Genomic DNA, 22,204 nt, shown 5'->3' with positions numbered 1-22,204 from the left:
ACCCCAATGGCGTGTCCCCAGCCGCCATTTCTTTGCCAGGACTGGTGTCCCTGCCCTACACCAGCACATTGTGCAGAATGTAACCCTGTCGCTGGATCACGCTGTCAGCGACAGGGTTCATCTGACAATGGATGGCTGGACCAGCAGGCATGGGCAGGGACGCTACATCAGCTTCACGGCCCATTGGGTTTCCCTCCGAGGCGTCGGTGAGGGATCGTCGGCAACCGATCTTGTGGTGCCGCCCCGGGGTGTCCAGGGGAGAACTGCTGGTCTCCCTCAAGCCACTGTCTCCGCAGCTGCTGAGCCTCCCAGCAAGCGCCCCCGTAGCTACTCAAGTGTGGGGCACGTGCGCTGTCAGGCCGTGCTCCAGCTTGTTAGTTTAGGGGACCGGAGACACACTGCAGAAGAAGTGCTGAAAGCACTTCAAGCTCAGGTCCAGAAGTGGCTGACACCCCGAAGGCTCCAGCCAGGTATGGTTGTCTGCGATAACGGCAGCAACCTACTCGCCGCCCTCCATGCTGGCAGTCTGACGCACGTGCCCTGTCTGGCACATGTCCTCAACCTGGTGGTGCAGAAGTTCCTGCGCACTTATCCAGGGTTGAGTGACATTGTGGCAAAGGCGCGTAGGATTGCCAGCCACTTCAGGCGCTCCCCAACCGCTACCGCGTCCCTGTCCAAATTGCAGCGGAAGTACAATCTGCCCCTTCACAGGCTGATTGTGGACAGTGTGACGCGGTGGAACTCCACCCTCCACATGCTGAAGAGGTTGTGGGAGCAGCAAAGGGCGGTGAGGGAGTACCTGATGGAACTAGGCACTGAGAGGGCTTCACCACAACTCCCTTTCATCGCCTGTGCGGAGTGGGGGCAGATAAACCAGGTCTGCCAAGTGTTGTCCTCCTTCGAGCAGGCGACCAAGATGGTCAGCAGTGAGCAAATTGGCCTCAATAGCGTGCTGCCAATACTGTTCATGCTGGAGAGGACACTAGATCGCCTGCTCGAGGCTGGGGAGAGTGCCTTGGTGGAGCAGGAGGAGTCAGCAATGCTCCACCGAGACCAGGGCCAGGACCAGGAGGAGGAGGAGGAGGAGGAGGATGATGATGAAGAGGAGGAGGAGGTGGTTGCTGGTGTCGTCCCGGAGTCAGGGCCTGGTCAGGAGGGAGAGCCGGTGTTGGGGGCACCGATAGTCCGGGGGTTGGGCATGTCTGAGTTTGACCAGCAGCGCCTCAGGGAAGAAGAGTCGCACCTCATTCACCTGGCCAGCATTGAGGAGTCACAGCGGGCTGTGCTCTTCCCCATGGCTGCCCACATGCTGAGATGCCTCAGGAGGGACCCCCGGGTTAAGACCATCAAGACGAGGGATGATTTCTGGATGGCCACCCTTTTGGATCCCAGGTGCAAGGGGAAACTGGAGCAGTTCATCCCAGCCAGCCGGAGGCAGCACCGGATGGAGGAACTGCAGGCAGCCATTGTCAGACGGTTGGAGCAGGCAACTCCCCGGCCTCCAGTTGTCCCCCCTCATCTCACCCAGCAGGTGGCTGCACCCAGCTGCAGCCGAGCAGGGGACCTAATGGAAGAGATGAGGATGTTCTTCCAAACCGAGCGACCCAGTACCACCACCAGCAGCAGCAGTCACCACCAGCGGCTGGCCCACATGGTGGCAGACTACATGGCGTCCGTCGGTGCTTCTGACAGTATGAGCACCGACGACCCCATGGAGTACTGGGTTGCCAGATTGGACACCTGCCGCGAGCTCGCTCAGTATGCGCTGGAGTTATTGTCTTGCCCCCCCTCCAGCGTACTATCTGAGCGGACATTCAGCGCGGCAGGTGGGGTGGTCACGGACAAGAGGACCCGTCTGTCCACAGACTCCGTGGACAGACTCACATTCATAAAGATGAATGAGTCCTGGATCGGCGGTGACTTTCTGGCACCCGTCGTCGGTTCAGGGCGCTGAAGGGTCCCTTGCCATGCATTCCCTGATGAAGCCCCGGACCTGATGTATTTACAGTGCTGAATATAACTATTTCAACATCAGAGAAAATCAATGTTAATATTTGGTACAGTAGGCTTTCTTTGCAATTACAGCGGTCAAACATTTCTTGTAGTTTTACACCAACTTTGCACACACTGGAGGAGGGATTTTGGCCCACTCCTCCACACAGATCTTCTCTACATCAGTCATGTTTCTGGGCTATCGCTGAGAAACACGGAGTTTGAGCTCCCTCCAAAGATTCTCTATTGGGTTTAGGTCTGGAGACTGGCTAGGCCACGCCAGAACCTTGATATGCTCCTTACAGAGCCAATCCTTGGTTATCCTGGCTGTGTGCTTTGGGTCATTCTCATGTTGGAAGACCCAGCCTCGACCCATCTTCAAAGCTCTAACTCAGGGAAGGAGGTTGTTGCCCAAAATCTTGCAATACATGGCCCCGGTCATCCTCTCCTTAATACAGTGCAGTCACCCTGTCCCATGTGCAGAAAAACACCACCAAAGCATGATGCTACCACCCCCATGCTTCACATTAGGGATGGCGTTCTTGGCATGGTACTCATCATTATTCTTCCTCCGAACACGGTTAGTGAAATTATGATCAAAAAATTATATTATAGTCTCATCTGACCACATGATTTTCTCCCATGACTCCTTTGGATCAGTCAAGACAATTATGTCAGCAGTTATTTCACACCCTATATACTCTTATTAAGACTGCTGTACATCATGGCAACTCCTGCCCATGTGATATGACTCTGTATCAACTACTACTGTTAATACTACTACTGCTGCTTCTGCTGCTGCTGCCGCCCAGTCAATACACCTATGTCAGCAGTTATTTCACACTCTATATACTCTTATTAAGACTGCTGTACATCATGGCAACTCCTGCCCATGTGATATGACTCTGTATCAACTACTACTGTTAATACTACTACTGCTGCTTCTGCTGCTGCTGCCGCCCAGTCAATACACCTATGTCAGCAGTTATTTCACACTCTATATACTCTTATTAAGACTGCTGTACATCATGGCAACTCCTGCCCATGTGATATGACTCTGTATCAACTACTACTGTTAATACTACTACTGCTGCTTCTGCTGCTGCTGCCGCCCAGTCAATACACCTATGTCAGCAGTTATTTCACACTCTATATACTCTTATTAAGACTGCTGTACATCATGGCAACTCCTGCCCATGTGATATGACTCTGTATCAACTACTACTGTTAATACTACTACTGATGCTTCTGCTGCTGCTGCCGCCCAGTCAATACACCTATGTCAGCAGTTATTTCACACTCTATATACTCTTATTAAGACTGCTGTACATCATGGCAACTCCTGCCCATGTGATATGACTCTGTATCAACTACTACTGTTAATACTACTACTGCTGCTTCTGCTGCTGCTGCCGCCCAGTCAATACACCTATGTCAGCAGTTATTTCACACTCTATATACTCTTATTAAGACTGCTGTACATCATGGCAACTCCTGCCCATGTGATATGACTCTGTATCAACTACTACTGTTAATACTACTACTGCTGCTTCTGCTGCTGCTGCCGCCCAGTCAATACACCTATGTCAGCAGTTATTTCACACTCTATATACTCTTATTAAGACTGCTGTACATCATGGCAACTCCTGCCCATGTGATATGACTCTGTATCAACTACTACTGTTAATACTACTACTGATGCTTCTGCTGCTGCTGCCGCCCAGTCAATACACCTATGTCAGCAGTTATTTCACACTCTATATACTCTTATTAAGACTGCTGTACATCATGGCAACTCCTGCCCATGTGATATGACTCTGTATCAACTACTACTGTTAATACTACTACTGCTGCTTCTGCTGTTGCTGCTGCCGCCCAGTCAATACACCTATGTCAGCAGTTGTTTCACACTCTATATACTCTTATTCCTACTGCTGTTCATCATGGCAACTCCTGCCCAAGTGATATGACTCTGTATCAACTACTACTGCTAATACTACTACTGCTGCTGCTGCTGCTGCTGCTGCTCAGTCAAGACAACTATGTCAAAAGTAATTTCCCACTCTATATACTCCTATTACCACTGCTGTTCATCATGGCACCTCCTGCCCAAGTGATATGACTCTGTATCTACTACTACTACTACTACTGCTGCTGCTGCTGCTCTGTCAAGACACCTATGTAAAAAGTTAATTCCCACTCTATATATACTCCTATTACCACTGCTGTTCACTGATACCACTGATAGTTAATTTATCCCTTAACTACCCCCATTTGTGAGGGTCGGGGTGTTCCTTTAAAGTCCCATGCAAATCAATGGAAAATGTATGTTCCCACATAACTTCTGTACGCCTGGAGATATTTCAATAATACCCGCTATACATATTACTTATATGCCAAATAAAAATATATAACAGTTAAATTAACCCTTACCAACACCCTTATATAAAAGATGGGTATATTTATATTACTATGATTTTCCTCCCCAAAAGGTTAAGATAGGAAGACCGGGCAACGCCGGGTATTCAGCTAGTAATAGTATAAAATGTTTTCGGTTATTATTAAGCTAGATGTGTTGATGTTGATGTTGATGTGTTAGATGTGAAGTTAGATGTGAAGTTAGATGTGTTTAAAAAACTAACAATTTCAATAAGAAATGAAACCTTTGCAAAATATAACATTTTTTATTAAAAAAAAAAAAAAAAAAATTAGGACATTAACTTCTGAAGCTCTGTCACCTCATCCATGTTTTTCGCCAGTTGTTGCACCAGTTGTTGATTTTGGCGCATCAAAAACAGTATCTGCTGCTCATTTGCCATTACTCTCTTCGTGAGGTTTTTCATGGCAGCTTGTTTCACCTCTAGCTTTTTTAGAACTGTTAGGATATAAGAAAAAAACATTTGGATTTCAAAGACCGTTACGAAAGATTATTTTCAGCCATAAAAATAATAAAGTCTGACTTAAGAGACTCTATGAAAGAGGATCTGGCAGAGGCAATTCTCTTCCTTAGAACTCTACATTGCATTTATTTGCATTTGCTAAGCCTAGAACTACATTTCAAGATTAATATAAACCATTTCTAGGTTTTTCATATTTTTTTTTTGGGTTCATTATAGATAAGCTTTGTTTTGGTTCTAAAACAGCCAAATAATGTGGTCTGTATTTTTGAACTGTTAAAGATCATGTTCCTGATGTTTAAGCCTGCTGCTACTATCCAGTCACTTGATTGTTTTCATTGTGTTTGTCTTTTGCTTAAACTGTGCAATACAGTAGACTGTTGGCTTCCCAGCCAGTAGTCCTGTGGTAGTTTGCGTTTCTTTCCCTCAAGGAATCTATAAAATACATTCGCATATTAATACAGAGGAGTCGGAGTCGGGGAGTCGGGGAGTCGGGGAGTCGGAGTCTGAAGTACATAAAACTGAGGAGTCGGAGTCGAAAAATTTATCTACCGACTCCACAGCCCTGCTTTAAATGCTGTCCATTTTTAGAGCTACATTTTATTGTTGAAATTTTATTAATATATGTGCACATATTTACCCTCCTGATTGACGGTATAATTAACCGTCTCATCCTGCTCCTCTTCCTCGTCACCCACTACTCCACCAGAAGTTTCGGGGGGGGGGTGCAGCTCCTCCTCTTGCTCCTCCACAGGAACTGGGGGTGGTGATGTGGATGGCCCTGGCTGCTCCTCCTCATCCCTCTCCTCCTCTTCCACATCCTCCTCCTGCTCCTCCTCTGCGGCCTGTCGCCTTGTGCGCTTGGGGCGCACAGTTGGTAGCGGAGCTCCTATAATAACACAATGTTCATATATTATAAAAATGTTTTCTAATGACGTATGCAAATTCTGTGTACTCTACTGTATTGTATATGAATACAAATTAATTTATATAGACAGTTAACCAATGGGACAATGTTATATTAAAGGGTCTTGTGGGCACTACAGGGGACTGAGCGTGAGCTGGGCTGCCACCATGGTAAAATGAGCTGTTTTTGTCTCCTTTGTTTTGTTCAGACGATCTCATGTTAAAAAAAAGTACTTGATGGAGTACACAGGATTACTATAACAACCCCACGCCTAACACAGGAATTTAGTGGGAATCTATATATATAAAACTCAACGTGTGTGTGCATGTATGTATGTATGTTCCACCATCACGTCCAAACGGCTAAAGATATTTACATGAAACTTGGCACACAGGTTACTTATATGTCAGCCACAAATATAGGATTGGTGGTTTAACCCATACCCACCCCCATTTGCCTTGGTCAGGGTTTTTCTTTAAAGTCCCATTCAACTCTATGGGAAATACATGTTATTTCATAACAGCTGTAGATATTTCGATAACACTTGGTCACATGTTATCTATACGTCCACTTAAAGTATAGGATCGTTAATTTATCCCTTAACTAACCCCATTGGTGAGGGTCGGGCTTTTTGTTTAAAGTCCCATGCAAAGCAATGGGAAAAGTATGTTCCCACATAACTTCTGTGTTCCTGTCTGCTGTCCCATGTTTTTTTCCAACAGTACTATGAATACCTTGGCTGGTGGTGATATATGTTACAACAACATGGCGTCTTGGTTAACAACATCTGACCTTACATTAATTACATATGACCTTACATAACTGTCCCCAAGGGACCCGGGCTGGCTCAACGCGATTGCCACTGCGCTGACAAGCCATTCACCTCTGCAGCTAGGGGTTCGGATCCCGCTCTCGGCTACATGTGAATTGAGTTTGGTGGTCTCAGCTCGGCCCCCGGTGGGTGTGCTATGCGAGGTAAGCCTGCGCTTAGTATGCCCACCTCCCTCCCACAAAAACCACCACACTTACACACGCACTCGCAATTGGGTTAACATGCACGCACTCTGACCATGCGGTCTCTAAAAAGAGAGGCGAAGGACTAACGGGGCTGGTTGAGCGGGCAAATCCTCTCACTCCCTTATAGGGAGTCCCTCTGCCCCGTGGGGCTTCGAAGCGGAGCAGGTAGGACGGTCTGTGTGGGAGGACCCCCTCACACCCGCCATTGCCACCCGGGGCATGGAGAAAGGTGGCAGATTACCTCTGGGGGAGGCCTGCCTACTCCCAACTCCTGCAGTCCGGCTCCTCTCTCGAGTACACGCACAAAATACACTTTAGGGAAAAAAAAACATAACTGTGACCAATAACTTACCAGGATGATATTTATTCCGGATACGCCTGACCCGGTTCATCTGGCGCCTCTTCAGGTCGGACCACTTTTTGAGGATCGCCATGCGAGTGTGTTCTTCGCCTAGTTCCTCAATCAGGGAGCTTATAACTCCCTGTTTTTCTTGCTGCCTCCGCAGCTCATCGTATCCTGTTTCCAGGAACTTCTGCAAGATGAAGAACAAAGTATATTGTAATACTTTTGTTGACAGCCTTATGGATATATGACATAAATGTATGCTATTCAACAATTGGAAGCATTCTCGCCTTATTAATCAATGACAGGGGTAACATGACAGATTTTATATACTGCCATTTCCGTCGCCAGCTTTTTTACATAAATATAGCAGCCATTATCATTTGCATAATTATGAATATATACTAACTTTTAAACTAGACTAAAATGCAGTTGAAGATAATGAAATAACAGTGGTCAAAATACTTACACAAATCAGCAACTTTTCCTCAGATACAGTGAAATTACTTCCAACCATCTTGCTCTGCGATTGCGTTGCGATCATAAAGTTGGAAACTGGCAAGGGTCCAGGAAATGGTCGCGTGTTGTTCGCGTGTTGATTGCGCTGCTTGGACCGAGATGGGTCCATATGGCTTCGGCTGTATGGACCACAGTAACTCTTTTCCCTGTCAGGAGCCTAACGCCCCGGGGGGTCAGAGACGGGACCTTTTCGGAGGACCACTGACGTATGCAACCGTCGCAGTTTTTTGTGATGTCACTCTTTAGGTGTGTGCAAATTTTTCCTTGCACCGGGTGGAGTTTTTGGGTTGTGTTTTGCACGCCACAGGCTTTTCAACAGAAAATAACCAGCTGGAGGCAGAATGGTTGCAAAACACTACGGGTTTGTTACCTAACTCTGGGTTTCAAGACCAGTCCAACTCCAGCTGTTGCAAAACTACTACTCCCATCAGCCACGGTCTGTCAGTGCATGCTAAGAATTTTACTTTTGCTGCATCTAGGGTGCCACAGTTTAGAGACCCGTGCATAAAGGCCTGAAAAATGGGGGCCTGCAGAACTTACAATACTAGAAGTGCCAGCATTCCCAGGCATGCTGGAAGTTGTAGTTCTGCAACATCTAAAGGGCAATATGTATTCGAACGTCCTTGGGCCTTGAGGACACTGAAGTCAGGACGTTCGCATACGTCCTATGTCCAATAAAATGTTAAATTCATTATGCTAAATAACAAGGAAAAGTGCCTAAATACACATTTGCCAACCAGGGTGTCTGCAGCTGTCCAGGCATGCTGGGACTTGTAGTTTTGTAAAAGCAGGAGACACATTTTTTGTGAAATACTAATATCTGATCATATATACTAACTTTTAAACTAGACTTAAATGCAGTTGAAGATGATGAAATAACAGTGGTCAAAATACTTACACAAATCAGCAACTTTTCCTCAGACTTAGTGAAATTGCTTCCAACCATGTTGCTGTGTGATTGCGCTGCGATCATAAGTTGGAAACTGGCAAGGCTCCAGGAAATGGTCGCGTGTTGTTCGCGCAATTGCGCATGCGCGATCGAAAAATCGCAATCGCAATATGTATTTTGGTTAAAATATCATACATATTCGATTTCAGAGTGCTGCTACAGCAGTTTTCGAAATATCTGCAATCAATTTCGCATTCGCATGTTGCGATATTTCGATAAAATATCAGGAATATTCTGAGCCAATCAGAGCGCTCCTCCAGCATATCTCGAAATTGCGCAATAAATATCGCATTCGCATGTTGCGATATTTCGATAAAATATCACGAATATTCTGAGCCAATCAGAGCGCTCCTCCAGCATATCTCGAAATTCCGCAATAAATATCGCATTCGCATGTTGCGATATTTCGATAAAATATCACGAATATTCTGAGCCAATCAGAGCGCTCCTCCAGCATATCTCGAAATTCCGCAATAAATATCGCATTCGCATGTTGCGATATTTCGATAAAATATCACGAATATTCTAAGCCAATCAGAGCGCTCCTCCAGCATATCTCGAAATTCCGCAATAAATATCGCATTCGCATGTTGCGATATTTCGATAAAATATCACAAATATTCTAAGCCAATCAGAGCGCTCCTACCGCAGTTATTAAAAAAATCGCAATTATTTTCGCATTCGCAATAGCGAAAAATCGCATTCAATTAATTTCGATAAAATATCACGAATATTCGAATTTAGCGAATATATCTCGAATATTCGAATATATATTCGAGATATATCGCGAAATCGAATATGGCATATTCTGCTCAACACTACTCTTCACCACTCCCGCCGGAATGGGTTTATTGTACCCGGACAGGCCTCTCTCACTGACCTGGCAGCCGGAGTATCACTCGGACAATTATTTGATGAAGTCTCTGCCACAGACCCTCTTTGGTGAACTTGAACTTGGGAGAGAGTCTCTGCCACAGACCCCTCTCAATGAGCCTCAGAAAGATACCTCTGCCACAGGTCCCCTCTGGGTTGGATTATTGGAGATATGCCTCCTTAATTGAGTTACGTCTGGATCTCCTTCAGCTTGTCGCCCAGGTACCGACTGACAGGTGATCATTCCCTCGGTGTCCGGCTACCTTGATCCCCGGTGGTTTATCCAGGCCCTTTTGGACCGCCAGCCTCTCAATGGCGCTCCTCAGACCGACTCCCCACCGAACAGCAGTACAGCTTGGGATCTTCAAGAATGGGAACCCAGTCACTCCCTGGATCCCCGTTTCTGTTCAGATGCTCCGGGTCAGCATGGCCCCGGAACCAGGAACACTGTGTGGCACGCACGCCCCAGCAAGGTAGGCCATATTGCTGGGGCGCCGTGATGTGGCCACCCTAAAGGTGGGTGCCACACTGGACGAAGAAGAACCCAGAACAATGGCGTCTGCCCCATAAATACCCCTCTCCAGCATGCACAGCAAGGACAAACCCCCGTGATTGGCTGCTGGGAAAGAGCACCCAAACCTTGACTCCACTGCTGCCACCTGCAGCACCGGGGCTGGAAGAACACCCCAGTACAGCAGAATGGGCTCACAGCACAGCCGAGCTGAGACAGAGACCGCATTTTGCTACTAACAATCTGGATCAGAGTTTAACTACACTCTGATCTACACATACATTTAGCTAGCACCAGTACTGTAAGGTACATAGGTGCTACACATACAAATAAAATATTTATAAGACAACATTACACGTGGTACAATCTAAGTGCTCAAAGACATTTTGGGGGTTATTTACTAAAGGCAAATCCACTTTGCACTACAAGTGCAAGCTTCAAGTGCAAAGTGGACTTGAAAGTGCAGTTGCTGTAGATCAGAGGGGGACATGCAGGGAAAATAAAAAAACGCATTTTAGCTTACACATGATTCGATAATAAAATCAGCAGAACGTTCCCTCATTGCAAATCTACCCCTCAGATTTACAGCAACTGCACTTTCAAGTGTACTTTCAGTGCAATTTCAAGTGCACTTTGCACTTGTAGTGCAAAGTGGATTTGCCTTTCGTAAATAACCCCCTTTGTATCACATCTGATTCTTTCCTTACATTTTTTTCTTAGGTCTAACCTACATTTACAGTATAATGTCAATATGTGCCAAATGTGCTACAATAAAAAATAAGTATGCAATCAGATTACATTTTACAGTGATGAGTGCAAATGTGTTAGACAAAGGTTATACAAATATCAAAAATACCAATATAGAAAAGTAAAAATGATTGTGATTGATATCCATTGTATCTGTATACTGTAGTTGGAATACAATACTAAATTATACCACCAGGTGGCACTGCAGGTAATAGACTCTCAGTAATAGACAATTCACAAAGAAGGACATGTATATTTTCAAAAAAGTGACTGTTATTTTCAACTGAGTCCAATGAGATTTGAAATATACAGTCACTATATTGGAGAGCCTTTTTGCTGTGGTAAAGCTTTGTGAATTGAGCTTGACGTAGTAAAATCCTGGCAGTCTCACACACAGAAGGCTCAGAAACAAATAAATGATAATCATATTAAAGTGTAAATGTCAAACCAAAAACTTTTTTTTCTAGTGTTGGCTAGAGTGTGGGGTAGGTACGCCACAGATACGCCGTCGTATCTCTATCTGAATCCGGGCCAAGGCGTTTAACCACTTCCCGCACGGCTTATAGCAGACTGACGGCCGGGCGGTGGTTCTGTTATCCTGACTGAGCGTCATATGATGTCCAGCAGGATGACATAACGGCGTGCGCCCGCGTGCGTGGCGTGTCAATCCGACACGCTGCATCTCTGAACGTGGTAAGAAGCCTCTGTCAGCTTCTTACCACGTGATCAGCTGTGACCAATCACAGCTGATCATCGCGTGAACCAGGAGTACATGATACAACCCTCTGTCCGAAGTGTGTGAGGGATCATGGAGACCTCATACACATGTTCTGGAAATGTCCCAAACTCTTTCGTTACTGGAAGGAAATCCTTGACGTGATTTCTCAGGTCTTTGCCACTGTCATACCGAGAACTCCTAAGGTGCCTGCTGGGTGCCCTGGACGAGGAGACACTAACCCCATCCAATCACACTGCGATCCTTCATCTACTTTATGTTGCGCGAAAGCTGATTGCTCAACTATGGATCACTCCCAGGTTTCCCACTAGGCAACAATGGATTGAACAGGTGAACAAATTATTAATACGAAAAAAATTAACATATCAACATAGAAACGCACCTCGTTGGATGTACCGGGGGAAGCACCACATCAAGGGCTGAACAGATCAATTGCTATACATGTTACTAAGGGATACTGATGGCTGTGATGGGTCGAGCAGAGTGTTTGGATGCGGCATGTTCTCATTGCTCTGGGGACATGTGTAATCCTCTACTACATTTCAAATGTTTTATTTAACTTATTTATTTTTTTGTTGTTGAGCTGTTTTTTTTTTTTGGTTATTCTGACTTATTTTTTTTATTTTCCTAAAGGTACCTTTTTGTACTGTCATCTATGATGCACAAATCTCATATGTACAGTAGACTCTGTATTGGTTTGACAAAATGGCATGTGATGGCAAATGTTTTCTTCATCTCTGCGCATTATCTTGCATGCTATGGCCCAGATTCTCAATGGCGTTACGACGGCGCAACACCATTTGCGCCGTCGTAAGTCCTAATCTGGCCCCGGGTATCTATGCGACTGATTCTTAGAATCAGTTACGTATAGATACCCATTAGATCTGACAGGCGTAAGGCTCTTACGCTGTCAGATCTTAAATTCAATTTTTTTCCCGCCGCTAGGTGTTGCATCGTCGTTTTCCCCGTCGTCTATGCAAATTAGGGAATTACGCGAGATTCCCGAACATACGCGCGGTCGACGCTGAGAATTTACGACGTTTCCGTAGCTTAAGCGATGCGTAAAGTTGCCCCTGCTATTATGAGGGGCAACCAATGTTAAGTATGGCCATCGTTCCCGCGTCGAAATTTAAAAAAATTACGTTGTTTGCGTAAGACGTCCGTGAATGGCGCTGGACGCCATTTACATTAACGTCTAAGCAAATGACGTCGGGGCGACGTCATTTAGCGCAATGCACGTCGGGTAATTTACCCGACGGAGCATGCTCAGTGCGCTCGGCGCGGGAGCATGCGTAATTTAAATGGTGCCCGCCCCATTTGAATTGGGCGGGCTTGCGCCGAGCGCTTTTACGATACACCACCGCAAGTTTACAGGTAAGTGTTCTGAGAATCAGGCACTAACGCTGTAAACCTGCGGCGGTGTAACGTAAATCACATACGTTACGCTGCCCAGGAGCAACGTAATTGTATGAGAATCTGGGCCTTTGTATTTTACACTATGAACAACTAAATAAAAACCTTTTCTGATAAAAAAAAAAAAAAAAAGATTATACATTTTTCTTTATTTGTTGAGACAGTGTTGGTTATATATAGTTATAAATACTCGATATCAGACCCAAAATTAGGGTGTCCAAAATGCTCATCAAGAGATGTGTATCTCCCATGTGACTAGGTCCTATTAAGGTAGCACTGTATGCTCTAAACCAGGGGTCTCCAAACTTTTCAAACAAAGGGCAAGTTTATTGTCCTTCACACTTTAGGAGGGCCAGATTGTGGCCAGTAGGGGCAGAAAATGTCTCGGGCTCAGCATCATTGAAAATAAATATGGCCGCAGGGTGGGTGGTCAATAGGAGGAGAAGTAGTGCCCCTATTAGTACGAGGAATAGTATCACATCATTGGTATCGGTGGAAGATATAATGCTCCATTGTTGGTGTCAGTGGGAGGAAAAGTGCCTTGTATTAGTGGGAGGAATAAGTGCCCCAAGGGCCGGATAAAGCTAGCGAAGGACCACATCTGGCCCTCGGGGCCGCAGTTTGGAGACCTCAGCCCAGTTGCTCAAAAGAGATACGGCGGCGCATCTCCGGATACGCCGTCGTATCTCTGCGTAGCGCTGTCGTATCTATGCGACTGATTCTTAGAATCAGTTACGCATAGATATTCATTAGATCCGACAGGCGTAAGTCACGGCCGACGCAGTAAAGTTACGACGTTTACGTTAGGCTTTTCCCGGATTCTCAGAGGACTTACGACGGTGCAGCGCCATGTATGCCGTCGTAAGTCCGAATCCGACCCGTCGTATCTATGCGCCTGATTCTTAGAATCAGTTACGCATAGATATCCATTAGATCCGACAGGCGTAAATCTCTTACGCTGTCGGATCTAAACTGCAATTTTTTTTTGCCCGCTAGGTGGCGCTTCCGTCGATTTACGTTGTATGCAAATTAACTAGATACGCGAATTCCCGAACGTACACGCGGCCAACGCAGTAAAGTTACAACGTTAACGTTAGGCTTTTCCCGGCGTAAAGTTGCCCCTGGGTCTATGAGGCGCAGCCAATGTTAAGTATGGCCGTCGTTCCCACGTCGAAAATTTAAAAATTTACGTTGTTTGCGTGAGTCGTCCGTGAATGGGGCTGGACGTCATTTACGTTTACGTCGAAACCAATAACGTCCTTGCGACGTCATTTGGAGCAATGCACACTGGGATATTTGATGGACGGCGCATGTGCAGTCCGTTCAGCGCGGGGACGCGCTTCATTTAAATGATACACGCCCCCTACCCGCCAAATTTGAATTCCGCCGGGTGATTTACGCCGCCGCAACTTTACAGGCAAGTGCTTTGTGAAGCACTTGCCTGAAAAACTTGCAGCGGCGTAACGTAAATCAGATACGTTACGCCCGCACAAATTTGCGGCGATCTACGTGAATCTGCCCCCTCTGCTCTAAACATCCAGAGCAGAGGGGGCAGACTCAAGATCACTAATTATTATTGATTGATTGTTTTACACAATAATATAGCACTGTGTTTTTTTGGTTGCCTCTTTTGGGACACCCAAATATACTTATATATTTTGTTGGAACATATTTTTTCACATATCAGTTTTTACTGTGACCATCATATTTGGGGTGGTCACTCACCCATTTTTGTTAGATGGTGCGCATCTGAGCCTGCGTACTATAGTCACTCATTTCACCTATATTTTTTGTAGTCCATTATTATGGATTCTGTGGGGAACTAAATTTTTATTCTCTTTAGTTCCTTTCAGCATATAGGGGTCACTTTCATTGGTTTTGACCTGTTCAATCTGAGTACAGTGTCTCAGGGCTTCCCCTGTCCTAAGCAGACCCACTTCCAAGTGTACCTGCTGACTTGGCGCTACACTTATAATCACATGCTCTAAACATCGCCCCATTCAATGGCTACTCTTATATCCACACACTGTAGCTTGAAGGTAAGGAGAAAATATTCTCCAAAACCAACGCTAGAGGGCGCCACAGGGACACAATTCTCATATCATTAGTCACTGACATGGTCACTGTGCAGATACCATTATTGAAATTCCAATGCCTTTTTTTTAACATATGTCTATTGTGAAGAAAACACTCAATGCACTGCATTAATTGCAAGTTTGTTTAATTCTTAAAAATGAAAGATACATATAATGCATATATAATATGCAGATAGAGACGTAATTTTAAAGTCCACTTTAGAAGCAAAACACTTTTCAATTACAATTAAGAATTTCAAAATGAAATACACAACAGTCTTTTCTGTCTCCCTTTACCATAAAGCATAGAGACAGAATTTTATAAAAAATAGCAGACAGTAGAAATATTCTACATACTTTTTAAACTCCATTTTAGGCTACATCTGATTACTGTATATAGTATAATAATACATTATATACTTGTATATCACTGACATCTGATTACTGTATATAGTACAATAATACATTATATACTGTATATCACTGTACTGTATTATAAACTCCATCTCCAATATAAAATAAACATTGCTGGCTGAAAGAGGAGCAAGATGCAGCTCCCCAACTGCAATGGAAATACAAGTTCAGGCACTTCTTGATATACTGGAACTTGTAGTCCCACCACACTGGGGGTCACATATCTTAATCAAGCACCAAGCTTTTACGTAATCTCCTGAGAAATATCTCATACTCAGATTAATGTACAAAATACCCCCCCCCCCCCTTTACTAAAGGCTACATACTTTATCTGTAGTTGAACTGCATACATAGTTATAGCTGTAAAATAGTTCAATCACAGTTGGTAATCATAAATTCATTTTCACTAAAATAACACCTAAAAGATATAAGAATAGACTGAAGGCAAGTGTCTGTGTTGCACAAGGGTCTCAAACTGGCGCCCCCCCAGCTGTTGCAAAACTACAAGTCCCATGAAGCATTGCAAAGCTAAGGCCCCGTACACACGGCCGAGAAACTCGACGAGTAAAACACATCCTTTTGCTCGTCGAGTTCCTTGTGAAGCCGCCGAGGATCTCGGCGAGCCAAGTTTCCCCGTTGACTAACGAGGAAATAGAGAACATGTTCTCTATTTGGCCCGACGAGATCCTCGTCGGTTTCCTCAGCCGAAAGTGTACACACGGCAGGGTTTCTTGGCAGAATACAGCTCCGATCGAGTTTCTGGCTGAATTCTGCCGAGAAACTCGGTCGTGTGTACGGGGCCTAAAAGTTACAAGCATGACTCCCTCAGGCAGAGGCATGATGGGACTTGTAGTTCCGCAACAGCTGGAGGGCCACCAGTTTAAGACCCCTGGTAGGAAGCAGCTGTCTAATTTCGAGAACAGTTAAAAAAACACAAATCTGATTGGCTGCTATGGGCAACACCTCTTCTGCCTTTCCTCTAGTTTTAGAAGTAAGATCCAATAAATGAAAACAGAAACTTCATATTAAAGTTATACCCTTTGCCACATTGCTGTGGCGTAATCTACTCTGTTCAATGCAATACCAATGTTGCAATTTACAATACATTTCAACAGAGTGCTGATATCTGGCTGTCTTGACAGCCACACTCCATTATAAGTACAAGATATATTATTGACCTCTAAATGCTAGAGGTCCAGGAAAATGTTCCCTACATTGTAGAGGACAATAACTGAGCAAGTCTCTAATGTCCTCAGGATGGTTGAGTCCATAGCAGGCCTACCAGGGCCTCCAGAGAGGGCTGCTGTTACTGAGGTCTGCTTGCTTGGCCTGGTTGTATCTGGATGGAGGCACGGAGGAAACACTGACAGCTTCGTTTGGCTTGAAGTGGTTCATCAGTCTGATCTCAGTCGTTCTTTGCTTTGGCTGGAGTGACAGGAAGCCGAGAACTTCATTGAAACAACTGGAGTAGCCATCTTTGAATTTCATATCTAAGTGATGATTGTGATGTACCATATCTAGAGGAGGGAGGAAAAAAGGAAAAGAATTTAGGCTTTTGTACTAAAGTGAATAACTTTTTTTTATCTCTAATCCTTCATAAACTTTTCACCCTTTGGTTTAAAAACAGAGCTTAATAAAATAATTGTTGCACAAAAAGATGACTTCATTTTTGTATTTTTTTTCTAAATGGTGTTTCGCATGTGTTCAATACAAAGTCCAATGTACTGTATACATACTGTACATAAGGTACTGTATAATAAGGCTTAACTGTAGGTAAAAAAAAAATCTCCTAAACCTTTACGGTTTAGGAGATATTCCCCTCAAAATGAGCCGCTGACTGCGCACAGGGGATTCTGGGCTGAAGGCCTGGCAGACGCCGGAACTTGCCGGAAAGAAGTCTCCTATGTGCACGCGCGGGAGTGTTGACATCGCGGCTCCAGCCACTCACAGCGCTGAAACCGCGATACCCGGAAGACATGCCGAGGCAACATGCCAGCTACCTCGGCGTGGACCAGGTAAGTTACCGATGCCTCGTTCTAAGGTAAGTATTTCATAATGAGCTAGTATGTGGTGCACACTAGCTCATTATGCCTTTTGACAAAAAAAAATAAAACAATTCTGGGACAATACAACTGCTTTAAACGTAATGCTTGTTCTTTGCTAAAACTTTTATAATTTGCTCACAGCAACCAATGAAACATTCTTCCTTTTTTTTTTAAACAGCAATGGAAATGACAGCTGGATTCTGATTGGTTCTTTCAGATATATGTAGCAGTCTTCTTAATATGAAGCTAGACATTACTAGCCAGATTCAGAGAGGTTTACGCCGGCGTATCAGTAGATACGCCGTCGTAACTCTGAATCTGCACCGTCGTAAATTTAAGTGTATTCTCAAATTGAGATACACTTAAATCTAGCTAAGATACGACGGCGGGCGCCGTCGTATCTTAGCTGTCTATTTAAGTCGGCCGATAGGGGCGTGTAGGGGCGCCGTCGTATCTTAGCTGTCTATTTAAGTCGGCCGATAGGGGCGTGTACGCTGATTTACGCCTAGAATGCATAAATCAGTGAGATACGCCTATTCACAAACGTACGCTTGCCCGTTGCAGTAAAGATACGCCATTTACGTAAGGCGTTTTCAGGCCTAAAGTTAGTCCACCAAAAAGCTGGCCCAGCCAATGTTAAGTATGGACGTCGGACCCGCGTCAAATTTTTACGTCGTTTGCGTAAGTCGTCCGTGAATGGGGCTGGGCGTCATTTACGTTCACGTCGAAACCAATGAGTCTTTGTGGCGTAATTTGGAGCATGCGCACTGGGATACGTCCACGGACGGCGCATGCGCCATTCGTCCAAAACGTCATTTACGTGGGGGTCATGCTTTATTTTCATAAAACACGCCCACCTCTTCACAATTTGAATTAGGCGCGCTTACGCCGGGTCATTTACGCTACGCCGCCGTAACTTAGGACGCAAGTGCTTTGAGAATACAGCACTTGCTTCTCTAACTTACGGCGGCGTAGCGTATATGAGATACGCTACGCCTGCCTAACGTTAGGCGCGTCTTTTTGAATCTAGCTATACATGTTTATAGCAGCTGGTATTGAACTACAAACCCCAGTTTGGTTTGACAGCTCATGCAAGTAAAAATAATGTATTTCTGCCCAAGGCTGGCGATACATTATACAATTTTATTGTCCAATTTTCCTTTAGCTTTTCCAAAACCATATAATATGAGGTCAAACCTTAACACTTTCAATCTGTATGCAATCAGGCAGGCTCTTGCACTACATAGTTGAAAGTAAATCTAAAGGAAATTGAATAAGAACATTGTATAATGTATGGCAATCAAAATATTTTCTACAAATATTACATTACAATCACTAATGTCCAACAGGAAACTATACTAATCTACACTCATATTAGTCTCCGACTACACCAAAAAAATACTCACTGTTGATTGTGGGCAGAGCGTGTTGTTTCAGATAGGCGACGGCCATCTCTAAGATGTCAGCTTTTTCCAATTTTACGTTGGGCTGCTGCTTATGAAATTCTTTTTCCAGCAGAACCTTCAGCTGTTCGATGCTGCTGTTGATTCTGTCTCTTCGCATTTTCTCCACAGCTGGCTTTCGCAACTGGTGAAAAAAAGTAGATGTAAATATAACACGTGAAAAATAAAGCCATAAATGTGTAAGTATAGCAACTGAAATGATATAACAATAATGTTATGATAGTAAAAATGTATTTATTATGTTGGCAAATAAAACCAGAATCCTTACCTTATTTTTTTCCTTGCCGATCATCTTATGTTCCTCTAGAAGAACAGGGCTAGGTGCCATCTTTTGGAAGTGGTCAGGAGCTTGTGTAAATCCTTAAAAGCAGTGTGTTGTCTGTAATTGCCCCTGGCTCTATTTATAGTCCTCAGACCTGCTAACGATATGTGGGTCTGAGGTTTGTTATAGTTTCCCACACTCAGGAGCCAATCAGATGAGGCCGGAGGACAATAGGAGAGCCATTCATTATGTCATGCTGCATTGATAATGAATGACTTGGAGCATAATAAGCTGCTCTCAGAGGAGCAGGTGGGGAGTGTGTGAGAGGGGATACAGTGTACTGGGAATGACGTGACCTGTGCTGGGAAAAAGCTTCCTTTACCAGTGGTGGGCTACTGACTAATGCCCTGGATCAATAGCATTCTGGCAACACACACTTAGCGATTCATGAATGTGCCTGCATTTTAGTTTTGGCGGGAAGAAGCTAATCACTACAGACAGCTATGAGTAGGCTAATGCTCTAATCTCTGGTGACACACGTGCAGGCACACTCAATGAGAGTCCCCATGTGGGCCATCATGGAGGCCTAATAAATAGAGATTAGATGAGAAAAAGAGATACTGTCTGTCAACTGACTGCCAGCGTGTTTCCATGCGGAATGGCTGCTTCTTTAGGTGACCCAGAGAAACATACCTTTGCTGCAGGGATAGCACAATGGTGTTATAATGCTGCACACAATGCAATGGCTTTGCTTATTGTCACTAGTGATTACCTACATCATACTATACAAATGGAAGGTTCTGATGACCCCAATATATCTCAGCCAAACTGAGGCACTGGGCAATATAGACAGGTAGGGCCAGATTCAGGTACAAATGCGGCGGCGTAACGTATCGTCTTTACGTTACACCGCCGCAAGTTTTCAGCGCAAGTGCCTGATTCCTCAAGCACTTGCGTGTAAACTTTCGGCGGCGTAGCATAAAGCCGTCCGGCGCAAGCCCGCCTAATTCAAATGGGGCATGTACCATTTAAATTAGGCGCGTTCCCGCGCCAAACGTTCTGCGCATGCTCCGTTTGGAAATTTCCCGCTGTGCTTTGTGCGAAATTACGGCGCCCCGACGTGTTTGTAAATGGCCACGTGCGTAACGTACTTACGCAAAAAAAAAAATTGAAATTCGACGCGGGAACGACGGCCATACTTTAACATGGCTCATCTAAAGTTAAGCCATGAAAAAGCAGGCTTAACTTTGCAACGGGAAAAAACGACGAGCGACAACGTAACGAACGCGCGTACCTTCGTGGATCGATGTAAAAGCTAATTTGCATACCCGACGCTGGAAAACAACGGCGGCCGAAGTATTGCATCCTAAGATCCGAAGGCGTACGAAGCCGTAAGCCTGTCGGATCTTAGCCAAATGCCGTCGTATCTTGTTTGTGAATCACAAATTAAGATACAACGCGGCAAATTTGAAAATACGCCTGAGTATCAGTAGATACTCTGGCGTATTTCTTCTGTGAATCTGGCCCGTACTCTTTAACCACTTCACCCTCGGACCATTTGGCTGCCAAATTACCCGGCCACTTTTTGCGATTCGGCACTGCGTCGCTTTAACTGACAATTGCGTGATTCGTGGGACGTGGCTCCCAAACAAAATTTACGTAATTTTTTTTCCACAAATAGGGCTTTCTTTTGATGGTATTTGTTCACCTGTGCGGTTTTTATTTTTTTGCGCTATAAACAAAAATCAAGCGTCAATTTTGAAAAAAAAAACACAATGGGCTAGATTCAGAGAGAGTTACGCCGGCGTATCAGTAGATACGCCGTCGTAACTCTGAATCTACGCCGTCGTAAATTTAAGCGTATTCTGGCAACCAGATACGCTTAAATTAGGCTAAGATACGAGCGGCGTAAGTCTCCTACGCCGTCGTATCTTAGGGTGCATATTTACGCTGGCCGTTAGGTGGCGATTCCGTCGATTTCAGCGTATAATATGCAAATGAGCTGGATACATCGATTCAGAAACGTACGTGCGCCCGGCGGATTTTTTTACGTTGTTTGCGTAAGGCTTTTTACGGCGTAACGTTGCTCCTGCTATATGAGGCATAGCCAATGTTAAGTTTGGACGTCGTTCCCGCGTCGAATTTTGAAAATTGTACGTCGTTTGCGTAAGTCGTTCGCGAATAGGGCTTTGCGTAAATTACGTTCACGTCGAAAGCATTGACTATTTGCGACGTGATTAGGAGCATGCGCACTGGGATACATTCACGGCCGGCGCATGCGCCGTTCGTGAGAAACGTCATTTACGTGGGGTCATGTTTTATTTACATAAAACACGCCCACCTCTTAACAATTTGAATTCGGCGCGCTTACGCCGGCAGATTTACGCTACGCCACCGCAACTTACAGAGCAAGTGCTTTGTGAATACTGCACTTGCCTCTCTAAATTGCGGCGGCGTAGCGTAAATAACATACGCTACGCCCGCACAAATTTACGTCGCCGTACCTGAATCTAGCCCAATATTTTTTACTTTTTGCTATAATAAATATCTCCAAAAATTATAGATGGAAATTTCCATTTCAGCTCCAAGCTCAAAATGAGGGATCGACAGCGACATTCAGGGATCTGGCGGATATGCCAGGATTTTTAAAGATCCTCCAGCTCCCTGATGTGGAACTACCAAATTGGCCTAGAACAAATGCTGCAATTTTTTCTTCTTTTGAATGTTGTTGAATATGAATGGATGAGGTGGAGTATGAATGACATATAAATTACATTTTTATTAAAGGGATCCTGATAACTAAATAGGGGAAGAATTAAAAGTGATAAAAAAGGGATATTGATCCCTAAAGTGTAAAATATGTCCCTGTTTCAGGTAAGTGGGAGAGTGATTATAAAAGTAGATGAATTTATTGTATGATTTGTATTGTGTAAACATTGTTAAACATTTATAAAAAAGATATTGAAACATAATAAATATCCCCAAAAAATATTTGTAAAAAAGTTTTTTCCTCAGTTTAGTAATGGCAGCGATCAGCGATT

General features: G+C 44.5%; 1 protein-coding gene across 1 annotated transcript; it reads right to left on the bottom strand.

The window, feature by feature from the left end:
• Positions 1–16,199: 16,199 nt before the first annotated feature.
• On the bottom strand, positions 16,200–19,310 carry LOC120915429 (transcription factor HES-5-like). Its single transcript, XM_040325923.1, has 3 exons — positions 19,170–19,310; positions 18,845–19,025; positions 16,200–16,910 (listed from the first exon to the last, which is right to left on the bottom strand). Exons 1-3 carry the CDS (start codon positions 19,227–19,229, stop codon positions 16,672–16,674), a joined length of 480 nt encoding a protein of 159 aa, XP_040181857.1. The 5' UTR covers positions 19,230–19,310; the 3' UTR covers positions 16,200–16,671.
• Between the last annotated feature and the right edge of the window lie 2,894 nt (positions 19,311–22,204).

This window comes from Rana temporaria, chromosome 10, assembly GCF_905171775.1.
Source record: "Rana temporaria chromosome 10, aRanTem1.1, whole genome shotgun sequence".
NCBI classification, from domain to species: Eukaryota; Metazoa; Chordata; class Amphibia; order Anura; family Ranidae; genus Rana; species Rana temporaria.
The sequence above is the reverse complement of the archived record's forward strand: the minus strand, read 5'-3'. Positions and strand labels throughout refer to the sequence as shown.